Source organism: Aspergillus saccharolyticus (genome assembly GCF_003184585.1).
Source record: "Aspergillus saccharolyticus JOP 1030-1 unplaced genomic scaffold BP01scaffold_22, whole genome shotgun sequence".
NCBI lineage: Eukaryota > Fungi > Ascomycota > Eurotiomycetes > Eurotiales > Aspergillaceae > Aspergillus > Aspergillus saccharolyticus.
The window spans coordinates 81212-101901 of NW_020290632.1; the positions used below are offsets into that span (position 1 = coordinate 81212).

At 53.2% G+C, this 20690-nt stretch overlaps 5 protein-coding genes and 2 non-coding genes across 7 annotated transcripts; 2 read left to right on the forward strand and 5 right to left on the reverse strand.

Annotated features, from left to right (window-relative positions):
• Positions 1-494: 494 nt before the first annotated feature.
• On the reverse strand, positions 495-2204 carry BP01DRAFT_424385 (Zn(II)2Cys6 transcription factor domain-containing protein). The gene is made up of 2 exons (XM_025579695.1): positions 1598-2204; positions 495-1521 (listed from the first exon to the last, which is right to left on the reverse strand). Exons 1-2 carry the CDS (start codon positions 2051-2053, stop codon positions 739-741), a joined length of 1239 nt encoding a protein of 412 aa, XP_025430037.1. The 5' UTR covers positions 2054-2204; the 3' UTR covers positions 495-738.
• Positions 2205-3960: 1756 nt separating this feature from the next.
• On the forward strand, positions 3961-5965 carry BP01DRAFT_392875 (uncharacterized protein; the record flags this gene model as incomplete). Its single annotated transcript, XM_025578183.1, has 2 exons — positions 3961-5474; positions 5521-5965. 2 exons carry the CDS (start codon positions 3961-3963, stop codon positions 5963-5965), a joined length of 1959 nt encoding a protein of 652 aa, XP_025430038.1.
• A 107-nt stretch (positions 5966-6072) lies between these two features.
• On the reverse strand, positions 6073-7406 carry BP01DRAFT_343318 (TauD/TfdA dioxygenase family protein; the record flags this gene model as incomplete). The annotated part of the gene is made up of 5 exons (XM_025573508.1): positions 6073-6248; positions 6298-6435; positions 6475-6547; positions 6601-7118; positions 7232-7406. 5 exons carry the CDS (start codon positions 7404-7406, stop codon positions 6073-6075), a joined length of 1080 nt encoding a protein of 359 aa, XP_025430039.1.
• Positions 7407-8406: 1000 nt separating this feature from the next.
• On the reverse strand, positions 8407-8478 carry BP01DRAFT_t205. The gene has a single exon. It is a non-coding gene; the product is annotated as a tRNA-Arg (tRNA).
• Positions 8479-8606: 128 nt separating this feature from the next.
• BP01DRAFT_t204 lies at positions 8607-8678 on the reverse strand. The gene has a single exon. It is a non-coding gene; the product is annotated as a tRNA-Arg (tRNA).
• Positions 8679-9962: 1284 nt separating this feature from the next.
• On the reverse strand, positions 9963-10865 carry BP01DRAFT_366781 (uncharacterized protein; the record flags this gene model as incomplete). The annotated part of the gene is made up of 1 exon (XM_025576421.1): positions 9963-10865. The coding sequence occupies one exon, from the start codon at positions 10863-10865 to the stop codon at positions 9963-9965; it is 903 nt and encodes a 300-aa protein (XP_025430040.1).
• A 2383-nt stretch (positions 10866-13248) lies between these two features.
• Positions 13249-20690, forward strand: fma-PKS (polyketide synthase fmaB; the record flags this gene model as incomplete). Its single annotated transcript, XM_025573509.1, has 7 exons — positions 13249-13690; positions 13745-13979; positions 14042-14061; positions 14110-14504; positions 14571-14694; positions 14740-19267; positions 19316-20690. 7 exons carry the CDS (start codon positions 13249-13251, stop codon positions 20688-20690), a joined length of 7119 nt encoding a protein of 2372 aa, XP_025430041.1.

Here is a 20690-nt window from a genome sequence, read left to right on the forward strand (position 1 = left end):
GAGAAGCGCCTGTTGAGCCTAGGGTGGCCCCATTCCTTGAGTGCATTGACACGAGGTTGCTGTCTGGAATTCCACGAGGACATTGGCACGGCAAGCGACCCCTGCATCATTCCGGGCCGGTTGGACAATGAAAATCATCTATTGGGCAGACAATGTACGTATACCACCCAGACGGTGAACAGGGAATGAGGGACCTGCCCAATCATTACCTGTTCGAGCCAGCCACATTCCTTGCTCGCAGTCAGCTCACGTGAATACCTTCAATTTTTGACAGGAGGACCGGTGCTAGGCCTCGAAGCTGTTTCTTGCTCAGCATCGTTCTTCTACCGGACGACCTCGGCAGTTAGTAGAACGTCTGTCTAGTGTCGATCCGGCAATTAGTCGGGGTAGTCGAGATGGGGGATCCCGATGAATACGGGTTCAGCGATACTGGTATGGCTGAGAAGGCTATGAGGGATGCAAGAATGGTATATGATTCTATATCAGTGGGACGCCGCGTGCCAAGATCAAGTGTGACATGAAGGCCATGAGCACAGTTGACTGTCCTGATTCAGTCCAAGTCAGTTAGAACTCGAAACATGGGCCCTCGGGAAGGCGAGGCTGACGACACAAAGACCCGATAACCAGAGACAACAGATTCAACAACAACGTCAAGCAACAGCCAGCGGTTACAAATGAAGAAAAAAAGCGATGCGAAAACAGCCTGGTAATGGAGTCAAAGGGTCCTAGACCCGGAATCTATTGCACAGCCTTCTGCACCAAATGCTCGGTCGTCTCAATGGAATGTCTCAAATGATCAAGGACGAGGTGAATAGACTTCTTCTCGCCCGTCAGGGAGTAATTCAAGCCACTCTGAGACTGTTGGAAGTAGGTCGCGATGCCGACGTGAGTCTGCTTCAGTCTTCCGAGCGTGCGACTGGTGAGCATATTCATCATGAAATCGTGCTCCTCCTTGGGCAGCTCGTAGTTTCCGATTCGGATGCGGTCTGAAAAGATATTGCTAGATCTTGAGTGCGACCTGCTGTTGAATGGGCTACGCGTGGAGCCTCGTTGGTATCCATCGACATTGGAGGTGGGCGCGTCACTCATGCCCGAAGTGGTTGAGCCACGAGAAGGTTGACGGCTGTGGGACGCAACAGAAAGCTCGCGAGACAAGGAGACGCGCTCGTGGATAACCAGCTGCAGCCAGCGAAGCACCAGCCGCAGACTCATAGCAAGCAGAAGGAGCGCCACATGGTCGCTATCCATGCGACAAATAGCGCAGGAGAGTAGTGCTTCCCATCGCGCCTGGATTTCCTGCGTCGCGTCAAGCACAATCGGGAATGCTATGGGATATGGATCGGCTTCTTTCTTGCGGAGGCTCGACAGAGCCTCTGCTTGTACGCCAACACAGTTGCAGTTTTGACTCAGGAGACTAGTATTCAATGTGGAGACAGGCGCGTCGGGAGCAATTTGCGAGAGTTGGTGCGATGAGGTTGGCGGATGAGCTGAGGATAGCGAGTAGAGCTCTTCCGAAAGACCCTGCATCTCATCATGTAGATGTAAGCAAGAAGTTCTTCACCTGTCTTGATGTGGTCTTAAGGATGGAGTGACATACCGAGACGGCGGAAGAACCGTTCGACACGGCGTCATTCAAGCAGGATTGTGCCCAACTGAAAGGTACACTTGGTACTTGAGCATTACAATGAGCATCATAATCGGGAAGGTTCGCGAGAGGAGCTCTAAAGATGACTTCATCGACCGGAGGCATTAATGCGTGGGCAAGATTCTCCTCTCCAAGGATCGGTGAGTGCGACTGATCGTAGTACCATGCTTCGGCCTTCCCCCCATTCCCAGAGAGTCCTGCAGAAGACGAGATATCCTTTGTTGACGGCGACGGAGCCGCCTTGTTTTTAGAGCCTCGCGGTCGCCCGATGCGATGCGGGGCACTGTAGACACATGTGTGTTTATATCGTGTACAGGTCAGACAGGGTTGTCCTCCCGAGCATTTCATCTTCATGTTGTGGCATGAGTCGCACGCCAAACGTACCCTTCGCGGAGACGTCGCCTCCATGGTATGATGTGGCGTTGAGGGGCGAGTTTTGATTAGTCGCGGGTCAGATAAACGCAAAACACACGATGCAGTCCAGGATGAGGTTTAATAGAGAGCCTATGACATGGCGGTGACATCGTGGATAGACCGTTGCTGACAGTGATATACAAATCTGCAGAGACCGGACACCCCCGTAAGGGAGGAATAATATGACAGCTGACGCTTGTTGTTGAATATCTCCTCCATTCCCTTCCCCCAAATTTCCTTGATTTCAGTATACCACGCTGTAGGGCCTGGCAAGCCTTCTGCACAGCGAATCACAGCTGACGCCTCGCTCCCCTCACGAGCATAAGTGGCACTAATTCAGCGTAAGCGTGAGATAGCGATGAGTACCAATTCTCGCAGCAAAGTCACACTCTACGCTCAAGCCCACTCGCACGAAGGGAAACAAGCAATGACCGAGAGCTATGATGATCTATTGGACCTGCTCTGGAATGTGATACAGTGGTTGGCCAGAAACTTCGAATCATCAGCCAAGCCCCCTCGCCAATAGCAAGGCAGAAGTGCATCGAGTGCTGTAGAGACTCTGATCTGGAAACAGTACGCAAGGTGCGCTCAGCATGCGGATTCTACCCACCAATAAGCCGTAAGCGAACATGGCGCCGGACGGTGGAGCAACTGTGGTATTTCCACGCGATCGACTTGGTAGTTGATGCTAACGACCGGGGTGACATTCGAGTTGAGAGGGCAGTAATGGTGCCAGGGAGTCTATACAGTTGCCGGAACAGCCTTCAGTCAAACCCCGATTAACCCGGGATTTGTGCACGTTGTGTGAGGAAGGGGCTGAAGGCTGAAGGGGGTTCTCACTCTAAAAGATGGTAAGAGTCACCTGTCCCTCTTTGACTCTTCATGTTTCGGAATTCTGTTCCGATCCTGAATCCTGAATGAAAGAAAAATCCGTCCGTGCTATTCAGATGCTTTTTGGTACTCCTCATCTTTTGTACATCACGGACGGTACTTCGAATTCAGCATTTTGCTTAGCAGTGTGAGTGATGAGGTGACTTCACGCAAGGCGTCTTGTATTGTCCATCGGTAGGTAAGAAGCTCCAGCTTGCGCGATGATAGTCTTGGTTGGCAAGTTCAGGTCTATCGGTTTCAGCACGAGCGTTAGAGTTCCGTGACGACTGCCTCGCAGCATGAACGAACCCCGCGGATAACACATCCGACACAATGTGGTTGTTCTCGGCTCTTCCGCAAGGGGAGTCTTCTTGTAGGCAACCAATAGATGGCTAGAGATGCAAGGGATAGTCGGAAGAGTGACTGAGTGAAGGAACCATCTTCGGGGGGTCAATTATCATGATCCAATGAAGACCCCTGGAGTGGTGGGCCAGAACCGTCGATTTGCTGGCGCAATGGGCCGAGGAGTCTTCTTGTGGTGTTGTGAAGCGTGAGGGTACGAGTGACATGCACCGTGCCCGAGTTCATCGGGCAAGACAGGGACAAAAAGCCCCTTGAGGCATGCTGGATGCAAGAGTGACTCGAACGAGGCTGTGTTTTTTTGGTTTGCTGTTGTTGTTTGTTGTTGTTGGTCACGTGGCATTCGACTAACCTTCCCCTTGTGTCTGGCCCTCTCTCTGCATCCTCTCTGAAACCACCCAAAACCCTCACCACTAACTACTACCCCACCGGCAACCTGTCCTCGAAGAAAAGCAGATCCATCTACCTTTTATCTAAAGCCGGGGACTCGATCAGATAACCGAGTCTCCTTAGTCTGGATGGCGTGCGTGTGGTTGGCGATGGCCTCAGCCTCGGCTGTCAAATGCCGCTGCAGTGCGGGGAAGCCCTGAAACCAAACCCTGAGGCAATCACTAGTACTGCATCGCTGCCTCTTGAACCACAATCGATAACTACTTCATCCACTTTTCACCATGAGTTCCGAGGCCAGAATTCGCAAACGGATTCCCAAGTCCTGTAAGAGGTGCCATCGACGCAAGCAACGCTGTGTAGGATACCCAACTTGCGCCGGCTGTGAATCTGCCAACCAGCCATGCTTGCGCTCCGAGACCGTCCCCTCGTGGCATCACGCTATGTCCAAGGGGGCCTTGGTTCATAGAATTGAAATGCTGGAATCTCAATTGGCTACTGCTGTAGCACGCATAGGCCCGGAGCAGCAGCAGCAGCAGCAGCAGCAGAAGAATCAGGACAGGTCTTCAAGCCCCCATGATCTGGACCAGACTGCTGTCCTGTCACTGTTATCCCTGGACCGTGGCTACTGTCACGGTCCAGCATATCTGGGGCCGTCTTCGGGGCGGACTATCGCAGAGAGTCTGGGTCGCATGGCGCAGGACACCGTGTGGACAGAGTCATTACCCATCCACGCTGGATCTGATCCAAGTGACACCATTGCTTCGGGTCCTTCGGAACTGACTGGGGATGATGCATCTCCTCCAGGTCGTGATGTAGGCATGCGACTTATCGACGCGTATTTTCGAGATCTGCACAATCGTCTCCCGTTCCTCGATCGTTGCGAAGTCTACGATTTACACGAGACCATACACCGGAACACGCAGTCCGGACCTCGCGGATCCACATCGTTCAAGATCTTCATGGTCTATGCTATAGGCGCCTCGATCCTGCAAATGACTGATTCATACGACTCCACGCCGCCTCGTGACTTCTGGACAATGGCGACCGGTTCACCAAGCGCTCTCGGATTTTCGTCACCTTACGCGCGAATTGAGGCAATCCTGTTGCTTGTCCTCTATGATCTACGTACCGCGGCACATTCCAGTGTCTGGTACACGATAGGCCTGGCAATGCGAATCTGTGTGGACTTGGGATTACATCGCGAGTCCCAGTATCGAGCGATGCGACCGCACGATGCACATCTCCGCCGTCGGCTATTCTGGAGCGTGTATCTGGTCGAGCGATATGTGTCTTGGTCCCTCGGCCGTCCATTCAGCATCGCTGAGAAAGACATAGATGCTAATGTTCCGGCTGCGATGGACGATGCGATCCACGAGAACTCTTCCAATCCAGCGAAGGCTGCACCAGGTCTGAACCTTCGCAGATTCGTCGCCACCATTCAACTTCAGCGCATCATGTCTCGGATTCACTCCGAAATTTATCGCGTCGACCGGAATGTGTCCGATCTCATCTCGGAAGTGCCTCCACTAATGACCGATCTGGAGGATTTCGAACGGTCGCAACCCGTGATGGCGCTGGACGATTCGACTTTTGTGCGCATGCACTGGTACAACTGCGTCCGCATGCTGCTCCAACGATTCCTCTGTACCTTGTCTGGCGAGAATCTATTGGTCCAGAAATGCCTGGTCGCTTCCGGCCAGATGTGTCAGTGCTTCAAAACACTGCGACAAAGAGACTCGTCGGGGTACTCTTTTCTGCTCGCCAATTCGCTGTTCATGGCCGGGCTTACGATGTGGTATGGCCCATCTGCTGCATTGGAAGAATATTGCTGACGTGGATAGTCTCTGTCTATTCCGAGCGCCCCAGCTCTGGAGTTTCGCAGTATCAGAGGACCTGCGAGCGTGCTCGTTGTCCATGTTTATGATGGCGGAGCGCAATCCTTCCCTGCGGAAGTACCGCGATGGCTTCGAGACTATCATGGCCAGGGCCGTTGCATTCGTGAACAACGCAACAGGCGGCCTCAGCGGCGAGGTTGAAGGGTCGACGGCAGATGATCCCCCTACATCATGGGGGGGATCTGCTGGTCAAATGTCAGGCGGGTCTCACATTTGTTCACAATGGCTTGATGTCCCGATTCCGCCGCCGGCCATCGACTCATTGCACAACGATGCATCAAGCCTACAATGTCACGGATTGCAAGAGATGCTGGATAACCTGCAGTCATTCGGTGACCTGATGCAGGATGATTTCTGGACCGACATCCCATGGGCACCTTTGGCAGAATAGAGCACGGGGCAAATAGATTGAATCAGCAGCAACAAGTCATTTAGTCCTATTGATGTCTTTGGACGGAAGCCCTTCCTACGCAGCACCCAAACCCCCAGACTCCCTGCCTACCAATGCGCAGGAGACAACGTATCTTCTATCCCCAGATCTTCTCTCCTGGATCTGCTGTCCGGATCGAAGTAAGGCACTTCACCCACCCCCACGGCTCGGTTGCCACTCCTCGGCCCGAACCCTTCGTGGTCGCCTGTCGCGGTGTGAAAGACGCTGCGATTATCCCAAATAGCTGGCGCTCGTTTAGTACTCATCGGATCCGAGGCTTCGCACAGACCTACCAATATCATCTGGCTCATGCCACTTGAACCGCACCTGCAGATCATGCCCGTGCGTGATCATATCGTTGAAGTACTGTAGCATATTCGCGCTCTCTTTGCGCGTCAACTCGTTGATCTTCGCGGGAAATGCGCCTGATTCTCCCCGTCAGCAGGTCCTCTCAGAATTCATAATCCAACCAAAAGTCTTCCAGAGAAACTCACCCACCGCAAAAACCGACTTCCACCCGGTGATCGGATTCGTGCGCACTACCTACACGCACCATCAGCATCCTCCCCCCATCCCGAATCAAGGAAAAGGCCTACCGGATGAACCGCCACCAAATCCTCCCCAACATTCACCGGCGCCCCCCTCTCCCCCGTATACATCGTGAATCCACCCGCCTGCGCCATGCGCCGAAACCCCGCCCCAACCTGCGTAGCCGTCAACGTCTCCACGAAGGCGCGGTACGGCTTGCTCAACCGGTCGTAAATCTCATACCCGGACGCCCAGAGGGTATCGCCCCCCGTGGCGGGGAGCTGGGTGAGGCGCAGACTCGAGAAGTCGGCGGGGGCCTTCTCGAAGGCGATGTCGCTGTGCCAGACGGCCGCCTGGCGGGTGTACTCCGAGCCCTTGTAGAGGGACTTGCGGCCCTCGGAGTGGATGGTGCTGATTTCGGGGTCCGGGTCGCCAAACTCGCGCGCGTCGTTGGTGACGGGGTGGATGTGCAGGCCGTGGGTGGCAGGGCGGGTGGTCAGTTCGCCGAGGCGGAGGATGAGGGCTTTCTGGAGGGGGTTGGTGAGGTTGTTTTGGGCGCGGAAGAAGACGACACCGCGTTCGGCGACTGTGCTGGGTTAAGGACGATTGTTAGTGGGGGTTTAGGATGTGCATGGGATGCAGGGGGCTGTGTTCTATAGAGATGCTGGTACTGTATGGGGGAATCGGGTAGGAACGCACTCATCACGGCAAGGTCACGGATGCGCTGCTCGGCATTTGGGTGGTGGAGGATGTCGTCGACGATGTTGCAGCTGCCTTTGAGGAATTCAGTGCCAATGACTGGTGTCACCATCACTGGGTTGAAGGAGTCGAGCGACCCCGTGGAGTGAATGCGTGCATGCGGTTGCGCCGCCATTGTAAGGGGTACAGTATGCTTGTTGGCTCCGTGCTGGAATGAACTTCGATTTGATGTTTTGGAGAAGTGACCAGGATCCAGCATGCTTATTTATCTTTGCTATTTTCGTAGGTCGTGCTCATGCTTTGGTGGAGTTGAGGTTGGTTTTCACCATCGAACACTTCGGCTTTCGGCGTTTAGCAGGAACCTGCACGCCGCCTGCCCTATCGCCGACCCCCGCCCTCCGTTTAGGATAATGACATACACCATCTTAGTCTGGATGCTGTGATCATACGAGGATGTCAGCATTGTGTTGAAAGTGATGCGGGCCTGTACGATACAAACCGAGCTGCTGCCATGTCCCACGCAATGGTCCAGTTCCCTCTGTCCAAAAAGTGATTAAGATACTGATGAGCATTGGAGAGCCTGTAGAGGGTATCTTCATGTTATACAGATCTGTTCCTAATCCCTGTGTTGGTATACACAGGCTCTGAGTAGTATGACGAAGATGTCATGTCCTTGTGCGCTTATATGACTACACTTCTCGACCAACACTATGCCCGCATGCAATGCAAGAAGCCCAGCACAGGACTATACTACGGGTAGAACTTATATGTGAGAAACATGAAGATGGTTGCTCATACTTCATGTGACAGCAATGGGCATCACCCAACTCGTGAGGCCAAAACCAATTCCAAAGCTCAAGGGTGATCTGGATCCACCTCCCACGATACCGCCAGCATCTCCCTCCATAGCTTCTCCCTCGCTCTGACCCCTGCCTCGCTGGTTACCATCTCACCAGAACTGAATAAGAAGACTCATTAGCATGAATCGATCCGCAAAATAGAAGGACACCTACTCAGCAACAAGCTGGTTCTCCAAAAAGGACACCGTAGTGTAAGTTGCAGTTAGTGAGATACAAGTCCCATATTGGGGTCTAGTACAGGAATCCATAAAGAAAACGGGAATCAGAAAAACGACACTGCGGAAAGGGAAAGAAAAATAATGAGCAAAAAGGAATCGACCTACACGGGACTCGAACCCGCAACCTTCGGTTTAGGAGACCGACACTCTACCATTGAGCCAATAGGCCTGCGTCTAATACACCAGACTGATTCAAATTACTAGAACCAGGAGCTCAATGACATCCACAAAACGCACATGGACACGTCGTTCGGTGAACAAAATAACCCCTGTGCGAAAAATAAATCGAATCTATGCCGACCTACACGGGACTCGAACCCGCAACCTTCGGTTTAGGAGACCGACACTCTACCATTGAGCCAATAGGCCTGGGATGGGATGTAACGGTAAAAGCTTGTGTCTATGTTTATTAGCTAACCAGGCGGATGTCATAGTATCCATCAGCATCGAGGCTGAATTTCATGGGACGCGAGTGACAACGGGAGAATGTAAGCCGAGTAGTCTCCGGCGGGTCTCCAGCTGAGACGGTCCACGGTTTGGAGATAGCTTCCCCGATTAGGCCAGTGATCGCTGCGACGATCATTTTCGTACTGCAATATACAGTCCAATTAGCGCACAACCACCTCATGAAGACTTGCTTTTGTGTCTGCATACCAGGACAGCACCGCAGGCATACACTGTAAGCGTAGATTGCCCAGGCCGCTCCGCTGCTTAAACTGACAGCAATGTCCTAGAGTACAGGTGGGTTGCTGTGCTGCTGACGAATGCGTTAACAGAACTGGACTGTTGAATGCAGCAGTGGACCAGGCCTGGATAGCGGATGGGTCTTCGCCTGATTCCTTTCCGGGCGACGAGACCATGAAAATCGTCGGCCATCGATATTGAGGGGCTTCAATAGTTGAAACAGCGAAGGTTCTTAGCTGTGCTGTGCATCTGAGATGGAAGACTGGGTTCGGTCTGACATCCTTCCACACCAAAGGTGCTATACCCGTTCGGGAACAAACGAGTCTATCACGTGACTCGAGAGGGAGCGAAGGTCAACACGAACGCAGCGAACCCGGTTGATCTTATTATCATCAAGTGTCTAAAACCCAGTGCCTAATCGGGAATACGTTTTTAGTGGTTTTTCTGCCTGAAAATCCTTGTTGTCAAGCCACCGTGGTGTGGGGTGAGCCAGGATCGCGCCGATATATAATTCAATCACCCTTCCGACTCATCCCCAGCAACACGTGCCCGAGAACGCAGGTGATCAACATGTCAATATACGTCTTACCAGCTAGTATCATACTAGACCTCAGATGGACTAGCAATGGATAGCAATGGTCAGTCTCGCGTGTCAACACAAGTGCGTTCAATCTTTTCACAACGTTGGAAATATGATGCAGATAATACCACAGTCGTGGTTTTGAAAGAGTATTACACGAAATGTGCGACGATACATTATTTGATCGAAGGCAGCTTGTGAAATTAGATGCAGTTGGGATTCGCTCAATACATTCAATCGCTAGAAACCAAGTACGGTGAAGATACGCTGAAGATCAAACAGACAGAAGAAAACACCACACGATGAACGCCCACATGTTTTTTGAGTCATACTCTATCATACCGAGTACCATGCTCGACATAACCCTTGTTTTCGGTACATTTCGACCATCAGACATAGTTACCGCCAAGATGCTGCGGCTCCGGTGTCGCTGGGGCGGCAGCCGGGGTAGGGGTAGGACTCTGTCGTAAGATCTCACTGGCGGCTGCAGAAGATGGCCGCGTCATCGGGCTGCTCAATCCGAGGTCACTGCGAGAAGGCGCCGTGGCGAACATCACCGAGGCGCGGTCAAACTTGGCCTCGCTTTGCGGTCGATCGCCGTCTGTCAAGGATACCATGGAATACTCGGCGGCCTTGGCAGCTTGTCTGGCTTCGATGCGCTTATTCTTGCGGCTGTCCCGGTTGCACATGAAGGCTCCAACCCCAACGAAAAGGAGAATCAGAAAGCTGAAAGTGATGATTGCAGCAATCTCCCCGCGGCGGTTGTAGGCGGCTTTGGCAGCGCTAGCAGAGCTGGTGGCCGAAGCCGTGGAGGTGGTTGATGAGGCAGTCGAGGCGCTCTTGGTTGTTGTGGTTGCTGAGCTTGTGGTGGATTGGGTAGTGGCGGAGGTAGTCGTGCCTGACGAGGTGGCACTAGTTGCTGTTGAAGTTACCGAAGAGGTTGTGGTAGTAGAAGTTGTAGTGGCTTCTGAGGTGCTGGCAGAAGTAGTGGAGGTGGTAGAGGTGGTTGCTTCCGCAGTGCTAGTCGTTGACGATGTAGTCGTCGAGCTGGTCTCAGTGGTTGAGGTCGTGCCTTCCGTAGTCGAAGCTCGCTTCTGGATGATCCAGTCTCCATGGAAGCGTTTTTTGTGCGCTTTGAGATTGTGGAGATCAGTGGACTGGGTGGCTATAGGTACTGTGATGGTGACGGTGGCGGTGGGAGCCCATGTGGCGGGTAGGTCAGCAGCGGGGCCAGGATGCGCAGCAGCCAAAAAGGACAGAGCCCCAAGGGCGACTAGATATTGTAACTGCATATTGACTAGTAGGATGATGAGCGAGCTCAACAGGACGGGAGAAGGGCGGGATGATGAGGAGTGGGAGAGAAACATCCAGGCGGGCGGAGGGTTGCATTATCTACCGGACCAGCCATAATGGCATGAGCCCGTATCATGACGAATTCCAGTCAAAGTCCGTGAGTGATGATGAATTCTCTGCGTGTTAGGGACCTTAGGGTGTTTGTGTCGTCGTACGTGCCAGAACTAGGGCTGAGGCTTCCCAGTTATTTTGGTGTTCTGACTGAACGCTGGTTGGTTCGGGAGAGGGGAGTGGAGCAACGGCCACCCAACCGGCCACGCGGCTTGCGCTCCACCGGTACTCGTTCTCAATTTCGCATGCTTTTGGCGCATTCGCGTTGCGCATTCGTCTGCTTTCAGTGCTTCTCCTGCTTGCGAAGAAAAAATCAATGGACTGCTCGTTGCTGTCAAGTCCACGTGGTCTTAGGGGAACTGAGAGTGATAACTTACAGCGACCCGATGTATTCGGAGATAAACGATTTTGAGATGCGATAAGGAAAAGACTTTAACCCGCAGTGCCGAAAAAATCTTGTTCGCGGTGGAGGCTGGCAATCCATGATGACTTCAAAGGCCGATCGGATTGTTCCCGTTCCCACTATTGAACAAGCCTCTTAGGCTCTGCCACAGCCCCTCTTGCTTGACAGCCTATTTTCACCAGGAGAATAAACTTCTCGAAGCGCGTCTGCGCCACCACCATTGGTCCGCCGCTGAATCAGCGGAATGTCTGGCACATCCTGCTGATACGCGCCATGAAGGGCTAATCTTGAGGTTAGATGGCGAGTGTTGAGATGTCGGATTGAGAGGAAACTGGAACACAGATTGGTGCATAGACGTGTGGTCAACGGTCGTCCGTTCGCCTATGATATTGCTGGAGAAGGGATCTCATTGTGATGATGGTACAAGCGCACAGGGGCTTCCTACTCGGTGAGCAACTTTAATGGAAATACCTACCGTGACCGTCCCCTTAGCCAGGCACAACCCAAATGAGCCTTGATGGGTCACCAATGGCCATTCATCCACAACGCCGCGCAAGACTCCCCCCAATTCGGCATTGGGTCTACACAGACAGCTCCGCTTCGTCGTGGTCCACGTCAACCCCACCGAGCTGGTAGACTTCCAAGCCTCAACCCAAACACTAAATAGAGTATACAGCCCGCGATAGCGTCCTGTAGGATTTGAAGTGGGAGGGTTCGTCAGATCTCGACCCCGGGCGATCAAGGGACTGTCGTTGATGATCACGCGTCCGACTCCCAGTCTAGCTGTTTGCTCCGCGAGTCTGCATTAAGCTGGAAATGCGCGCATCATCTCGGGATTATGATGGATTCGTCGATCAAAAGTTATTTCAGGGGAGGCGCTTTTCCGCAGCAAATCGATCTAGAATGCGAAGGAAGAGGGCAGTCTGTGTGAATGAGTACAACCGCCAGTCAAAACGACCAGATGGAAGGTGGGAAGTTGAAAATTGGGCATGTGGGCAGTGCGGCGATAAGAAATGGTCAGACGGAGATAATATTGCAGCAGCAGCAGTAGTCCCGTGACTCTCGGATATCTTAACCCCTCACTCCATACTCTTCTTCTCCCTTCGTCCTCCTGCCCGACCTCTTTTTAACCCAATCGATCTCTCACAAGAATGATTCTCAAGGGAGGAGCTTCAATCTCGTCTGATGTTCCTGTTCTAGCGATGTCCGACTGCAAATGTCGAGGTGCATCGAGGTATAGATCGCTAAGTCACTACCTCTCTTGCGAGCACTGGTCCATAGCTCGTATACTGACGATCGCCTGGCAAAGCCACCAGCTAGTAATGTACAACTCCCCTCTCCAAGTGACCAACCGGCTATTGAAGGATTTCCCTCCCCGCAACAAGCTATGTTCTCCGTGGCTAGGTCTCATAAGCGGCGGTCTAGGATCGTGATAACCCCGCGTCGGATCGGCAGCCTGAATCCTGCAGGCCCCTTGGCACGAGGACAATTCGGATCATTATTTTGGCGTTGGATTTCCCTCCCATTTGCAGCTCGTCCCTGGATTCGTTAGACCAATGTGTAGCTTAGGTGGAAAATGAAACAATTTGTTATTCTACAGACCGCCTCTGAATCGCAGCAAGGGAGACGCAAGGGCACGGAGTGGTGTGAAGATTAATCTGCCCAAAAACGCCCTTCCCGTGGATGGATCATTCCCTGGACAACGCATCACAATTGGCCCATTCAGATGGTTTGAGTATTGCAGGGCTATCGTCCATGGCTAATCACTCAATTGCCCCTTCATCGTCTTTCTCAGCATTTCATGATCTGATCCTGAAAACAACCTACCACACCTTTCTCAGTTCGCTCGCCCATTGACCAAGTTCAGTATGGCATTGACACCTCAGACTTCAGACTCCTCGACAAGCCTGGTCTCAAGATGCTACGTTCAAGAGCCCATTGCTATTGTGGGCATGGCCTGTCGACTTCCAGGCCAGAATGACTCACCTCATCGGTTATGGGAGTTCTTGATGAAAGGGGGTGTGGCAGACACCGAAGCGCCAGAGTCGCGATTCAATCGGAGAGGTCACTATGATGGTTCCGATAGAGCACGGACTTCACGATCCTCAGGCGCCATGTTCATGGAAACCGTAGACCCTGCTGCCTTTGATGCGAAGTTCTTCAACATCACTCCCCAAGACGCCATATCGATGGATCCCCAACAACGTATTCTGCTGGAGGTCGTCTACGAAGCGCTAGAGAACGCTGGCATCTCTCTCGAGTCTATATCTGGCCAGAAGTACGGCTGCTATGTTGGCGCTCACCCGGGAGGTAGGATCTAGCTCATCAACGAATTTTCTTTGCGGTGATGCTTACACTCATCAGATTATTGGGATATTTTCGCGCGAGATCCTGATGCGCGACCACCCAATGTAGGGATTGGGTGCTCCGGAACAATGCTGAGTTGCAGAGTGAGCCATTTTTTGAACATTAAAGGTCCCAGCATGCCCATCGACACGGCTTGCTCGAGCTCTCTAGTGGCTATGGACGTCGCTTGCAGAGCTCTGCATACTGGGGAGATCAACGGAGCGATTGTTGCGGCATCCAGCCTGATTCTGAAGTAAGCACTTATTGACTCAGATCATTCGTGTCTGAAATTGCGACGTGTGCTGATTAATGTAGTCCAGAGTATGCTTGTGAAGGTACGAATTGGTCCCGCAATTGAAGCCGCTCCAAACTTATAGTCACAGGTGGCACGATCCGATTCACGCACTCCCCTACCGCTCGCTGCCACGTTTTTGACGCCAAGGCCGATGGGTATGTGAGAGCAGAAGGAATGAACACAGTCATCTTGAAACGCCTGGATGATGCACTCCAAGACGGCGACCCAATTCGAGCTGTGATCCGGGGTATTGCAAACAATCACAATGGTCGCACCCCTGGTATTGCGTCTCCAAGCGGAGAGGATCAAGCAGCCGCTGTGCGACAAGCGTACGCTAATGCGAATATCACCGACTTCTCGCAAATTGGCTACCTGGAATGCCACGGCACTGGCACTCTCGTCGGCGACCCGATCGAAACGGAGGGTGCTTCCACGGTCTTTGCGCCGTTTAGGCCGGATGCTCGCCCGCTGCGGATTGGATCGGTTGGAACGCCCATTGCGATGACACGCTTACGATGAATTATGTAAGATAAGCTGACAATGTATTAGGTCAAGAGCAACATCGGACATTCTGAGCCGGCCGCAGGCCTGTCGGGGGTCATAAAGGCAGTGATGGTCCTCGAAACTGGAAAGATCCCGGGCAATCCCACTTTCCTGACACCGAATCCTAACAGTATGTCCTCAGGAGTCTGACCTGTGCCCTCACTGACCTTTGCAGTTGACTTCAAAAAGCTGAAGCTAGAGGTTTCGCAGCATGTGACGGATTTCCCTGATATGCCGTTTCGTCGCGTGGGTGTCAACTGTTTCGGATTTGGAGGGTCGAATGCCCATGCTATCCTCGACGAACCCAGGGCAGTAGTACAGAATTACACACCGACCTATACATCATCATTCCAAGGGGCCCCAGCTAGTAAGGCGGAACCCACAAATTCTCGACCTTACTTGCTGTGCTTTTCAGCCAATGAAGAATCGTCGCTCCGTCGCTACATACAGAACGTCACCCAGCATGTGGAAGAAGAGAAGGTCCACATCGCGTTGAGGGATCTTGCCCATACTCTCGGGACTAGACGAAGCCATTTATTCAACCGAGCTTACATGGTCGCCAACAGTCTGAGCTTCTCGCAGCCCGCCGTGGTTACGTTTGGCAAGAAAAATATCCGACCGCCTCAAGTCGGCTTCGTCTTTACTGGACAAGGGTCTCAATGGCCGGAGATGGGCCGCGAACTCCTACAGACATTCGAGCCAGCGCGAGAAATGATTCTGAATCTTGACAGCGTTCTACAGTGCTTAGTAGACCCGCCGAAATGGACACTGTTCGACGAGCTGACTGCAGCCCGAGAACCAGAGCATGTTCGCAAACCCGAATTCAGCCAGCCGCTCGTAACCGCACTCCAACTCGCCTTGATTGTGGTTCTTCGTGGTTGGGGAATAGCCCCTAATGCAGTTGTCGGTCATTCTTCTGGTGAGATCGCGGCCGCCTATGCGGCTGGGTACTTGACATCGGCAGAGGCTATCATCATTGCGTACCATCGAGGCAAAGCATCGGCCAATGAGAAGCCGCATGACGAGGCATTAGGAATGTTAGCCGTAGGCATCGGAGCTAATGAGATCGATCCTTTCATGGAAGGCACGGAAAATGTTCAGATTGCCTGCTACAATGGCCCAAAGAGTCTAACATTGTCTGGCAGCAAAGCAGGGCTCGAGGAGGTCCAAACGCGGCTTGTAGAAGCCGGAGTCTTTGCCCGTATGTTGCAGGTGGATATGGCCTACCATTCCGCTTACATGGAGAATATTGGCATAACCTACGAAAAGCTGCTGGCGCGAGACCTGCCACCCACTTTTCATAGGACTCGAACCTTGGATGCCGTATCGATGTTTTCATCTGTCTCCGGGTCAAAGCAAGAGCGCCCACCTGATGTCAATTACTGGAAGACTAACATGACGCGCCCTGTGCGGTTCGATGAAGCTGTTCGCTGTATGCTGACAGAGGAGTCACCGATTGACAAGCTGATTGAAATCGGCCCTAGTGGGACCCTCAAGGGGCCCATTGCACAGATTATGGCCAGCATGGGTGCTAAGGCGACGGGTACTGCCTACCTTTCGTCTCTCAGGCGAGGTCAAGACTCCATTCGGTCTACGCTCGAGGTTGCCGGTGAATTGTATCTCTCCGGACTCCCAGTCGACATGGCACAGGTCAATGAGGATGCTCAGTCCCCTGCGCCCCGCATCATCATCGACCTGCCGAACTACTGCTGGAACCATTCAACCAAGTATTGGAATGAGAGCACCGCCAGTCGGGATTGGCGATTCAAGAAGTTTGTTCACCACGATTTGATTGGGAGCAAAGTCCTCGGCACGCCTTGGCGCGCACCAGTGTTCAAGAAATCTATGGCCCTGTGTAATCTGCCTTGGCTGAAGGATCATCGCATTGGATCCAACACTGTTTTTCCTGGCTCGGGCTACCTCGCCATGGCCGTTGAAGGCATTTACCAAGTGCAGTCAATGAACGGCCTATCCTCTGCCAACACGGCGAGTGAGCTATGCTATCATCTCCGAAACGTCCGCTTTGAAATGGCTCTCACACTGGAAGAAGGCATCGAGCCCGACGTATACTTATCTCTCAACCCTCTTCCGGGCTCTAAGGATGTGTGGTACGAATTTTCGGTCTCGTCAAGCCACGCTGGCGGCGCTACGATCAAGCATGCAGGTGGTCAGATTCGCGTTCAAGACCCTGTTCTTGACGCCGCTTCTGCGACAGATATTGCCCCTCTCGTTAACCCAACACCAGGAGACCTCTGGACCAAGGCATTTGCCGAGATGGGATTCGAATACGGCCCAGCATTCTACTTACTAGAGAAAGTTGAGGCGCATGCGGGAAAGCGCTATTCTCGTTCCCTGGTGAGTCTTTCGGAACCTCTAGCGAATGGAAAGACCCAATCCCACTACCCGTACCATCCCGCAGCCCTGGATGGCATTTTTCGAGCGACAGCCCCTGCATTCTGCGAAGGACTTCGCACGCGTCTTAAGGAACCGCTGGTTCCGTCAGCATTTGACGACCTGATTATCAACCCCAACCCGAACCGTCCGACGTCAGGAATGGCTATAGCGACTAGTGTGTACTCTGGAAGAGGCCGTGAAGACACTGGGAAAAGCTTCTGGTCTGATGTATCAATGTACGACCCTGATACCGGGGCGCTACTCATGCAGTTGAAGAACTTTTCAACACATCTCATCGACCTCGGGGTGTGCGCAACCAAATCACAATGGCTGACCCAGGATGTCTGGAAGCCAGATGTCGCCACCTTGACGGTTGAAGCTATGTCCAAATTGAAAGTACAGCAGAAGGCGCTAGTCTCCTACGTTCTCGACTTGATGACTCACAAAAACCCTGCCTTGGCTATCTTGGAGATCAACTTGGGGACGGGAGCTGAAACTAGCACGTGGTTTGAGAGGGAAAGCACAGCCGTCACTGACTCCTATCGCAAGTATTGTTGTTTAGGTGATAACCTTGAAGCACTAGACCTGTTTCAAGCTCGCTATCAGGACAGGAAGAACACGTCTTTTTGCCCCTACAACCGAGAGGCTTCCGCTCTGGGATTGGAGTCCGGGGACAACACTTTCGATATTATCATCATCAACCCGAGCACGGATCAGGTTATAGCTCCTGTACTAACAGCTGTCAAGAGTCTTCTGACAGCAAACGGACGTATATTGCTTACTGCATTGAGCGATCAAGATGACGCGACTGGGCAAATTGCCGGGCTTGGATTTTCACATGTCCTGCCAATGGTTGGAACAGACGGAGTCGGGTATCTATGTTCTACAAGCTCGTGCGACGAGAAGAGCGTAAGCCTCAAACCGTTGCATGTTTTTTACATGGAACCTACAACATGCCTTACACAGGCAATCAGAGCTCAGCTTAACATAGCCGGTTGGGACGCATACGAGCATGTCTGCAACCCTGACAACATTCCTGAGTCAGGCACGGTCTTGATCATTGACGAGCTCTTTGCTCCGGTCTTGCCTCACTTCTCGGACGAACAATGGCAGTGTCTGCGCGGCCTCGTGGGACGCGGCTGTAAAATTCTTTGGGTCACGCAGGGAGGTCAAATGCAGGTGACAGAGCCCGACAATGCTATGATTACCGGTCTCTTCCGATCAATCCGATCAGAAGATCCATCCGCAGTAGTCATGACACTGGATGTTGAGAGTCGGGACGACCCCTCAGCGCCGAATGCCATCGTGCACGCTCTGTCCCAATTAAGCCGCCCGCAGGCGCGTTGGACCACAGACATGGAATACGTTGAGCGCGATGGGATAATTTACATCCATCGCGTGGCACCGTACAAACGCCTGGGAGAGGCCATTAAAGAGGAGGCGGACGCCCCGATTCAGACACGGATTCACGACCTTACTTCGATCGTGCAGCTACGAGCTCAGAAACTAGGTACTCTTGAAGGACTCGCCTTCTGTGAAATCCCCGATGTCACCCTACCGGACGACCACGTTGAGATTGAGATACACGCCGTCGGCCTCAACTTCAAGGATGTGGCCGTCACTATGGGCATCGTGCCCGAGAACGAATACCTACTCGGGTTGGAGGGCGCGGGCATTGTCCGACGCGTAGGATCTGGCCTGTCGCCAGGCCTTGTGGGCAGTCGCATGGTCTTCATTATCAAAGGAGCTCTGGCCAACCGAATTCAGGTCCCGATCAGCTACACCCATGAGATACCGGACTCCATGTCGTTTGAAGAGGCCGCCAGCATGCCGGTCGTTTACTCCACTGCCATCTACTCTCTGTTCAACATCGGTAATCTTCAAAAGGGCCAGAGAGTCTTGATTCATTCTGCAGCGGGAGGCGTTGGAATTGCATGCATCCAACTTGCGAAATATGCAGAAGCAGATATCTTCGTTACAGTTGGCACCAATGAGAAGAGACAGTATCTGAACGAGACATTCGGCATCCCGTTTGACCGGATGTTTACCTCCAGAAGTACCACGTTCGCCGCGGAAATCATGAAAGCCACTAATGGCCAAGGTATTGACGTTATTGTGAATTCGCTGACAGGCGAGTTGCTTGACGCTACCTGGCGAATCTGTGCCGACGGTGGCACCATGGTGGAGATCGGTAAGCGGGATATTGTCGAACGCAATTATCTCTCGATGGAACCATTCGACCGCGGCTGTTCTTACCGGGCTGTGGATCTCTCCCATGCCAAGATAATGCGTGATGGCGTACATTTCAAGTAAGCACTCTTGAGCATACTTCATGCACTCCCGGCTAATTTTCACAGACTCATAAAGCGCCTCTTCGAGCTGATCGCGGGTGGACATATCACCCCAATCACGCGCATCACACGATTTTCGATGATGCAGGTCCAAGACGCCTTTGCCTACCTCCGTAGTGGTAAGCACATTGGTAAGGTTGTGATCAGCGACGGAGAGGCGCTCGGAGATGTTGAAGTGCCCGTCCACCGTCTGCAGCACAACGTGACAATAACAGATCAATCAGCCTTCCTGATTGTCGGCGGACTGAAGGGCCTCTGCGGTAGCTTGGCGGTGCGCCTTGCCTACCGCGGTGTGCGCCACATTGTTATCATGACACGCAGCGGATGCCGCGATCCGCGATCGCAAGCGGTGATCGCGCAATGTCGGTCGCTGGGGTGCGCGGTCTACGACTGCTGCGGCGACGTGGCGCGGATTGTAGACGTGCGCCGCGCCTTTACGCGAGCCCCTTACCCGATTCAGGGAGTCATTCATGGGGCAATGGTTCTACGGGACCGGCCATATGAGACAATGACAGTCAGAGAGTTCCACGAAGCGGTTGAAGCTAAGGTGCACGGTGCGTGGAACTTGCACAGCGTGGCCACGGAGAAGCGCCTGCCCTTGGATTTCTTCCTGTGTCTCTCCAGCATCTCCAGTGTGATTGGCAGCAAGGGTCAAGCCAACTACGCCGCTGCAAACTGCTTTCTCGACTCCTTTGCGGCCTATCGCCGATCTCTCGGTGCCAAGTGCCTGACAATCAACCTGGGTGTGATCGAGGATGTGGGTGTGGTAGCCGAGTCGGACGCTCTCTCCCAGCGCCACCAGCGGTCCGTCGAGATCACTGCTATCCCGGAGAGCGCGCTGCACGCGATTCTGGACGCGGCGCTATGCTGTCAGGCTACCACCGAGGAAGGTGGACCCCAAATCGCGCAGATAATCACTGGTCTTGCTCTTCCGCAGGACCCGGAACAATCGATGCTCCGCTTTGACCTGCGCTTCCGCACGCTCTTTGTTGCCAACGGGGCGGGGTCGTCGTCTGCCGGAGGGTCCGGCAGTAAGACTGATCCTCTTGCTCGGGCTGTGCAACGATTCCGGGCGCTTTTCCGCGCTGACCCCGATGCTGAGACGGACGACCAGTTGGTGCAGCAGACATGCTTGGAGATTCTGGGGACCCGACTGGCGCAGATGCTCCGGTGGGATGACTCGCAGCAGGTGGAGCCGGGCCAGCCGCTGTCGGTCTATGGGTTAGACTCGCTGGCGGCGGTAGAGCTGCGCAACTGGATCAAGGCAGAGATGGGGGCGAACGTGAGTACACTGGACATTGTCAATGCGGATAGTTTGGTAATGCTAGGCGGGAGAGTGGTGTCGAAGTTGCGAGCCGAGCAGGACAAGGAAAGGGGTTAG

Excerpts from the sequence above, each read along its gene's own strand:
- BP01DRAFT_424385 (XM_025579695.1), bottom strand. The coding sequence starts at position 2,053 with ATGGAGGCGACGTCTCCGCGAAGGGTACGTTTGGCGTGCGACTCATGC. Across the intron at positions 1,522-1,597 it reads ACGGTTCTTCCGCCGTCTCG|GGTCTTTCGGAAGAGCTCTA; the intron begins GTATGTCACTCC and ends GATGAGATGCAG.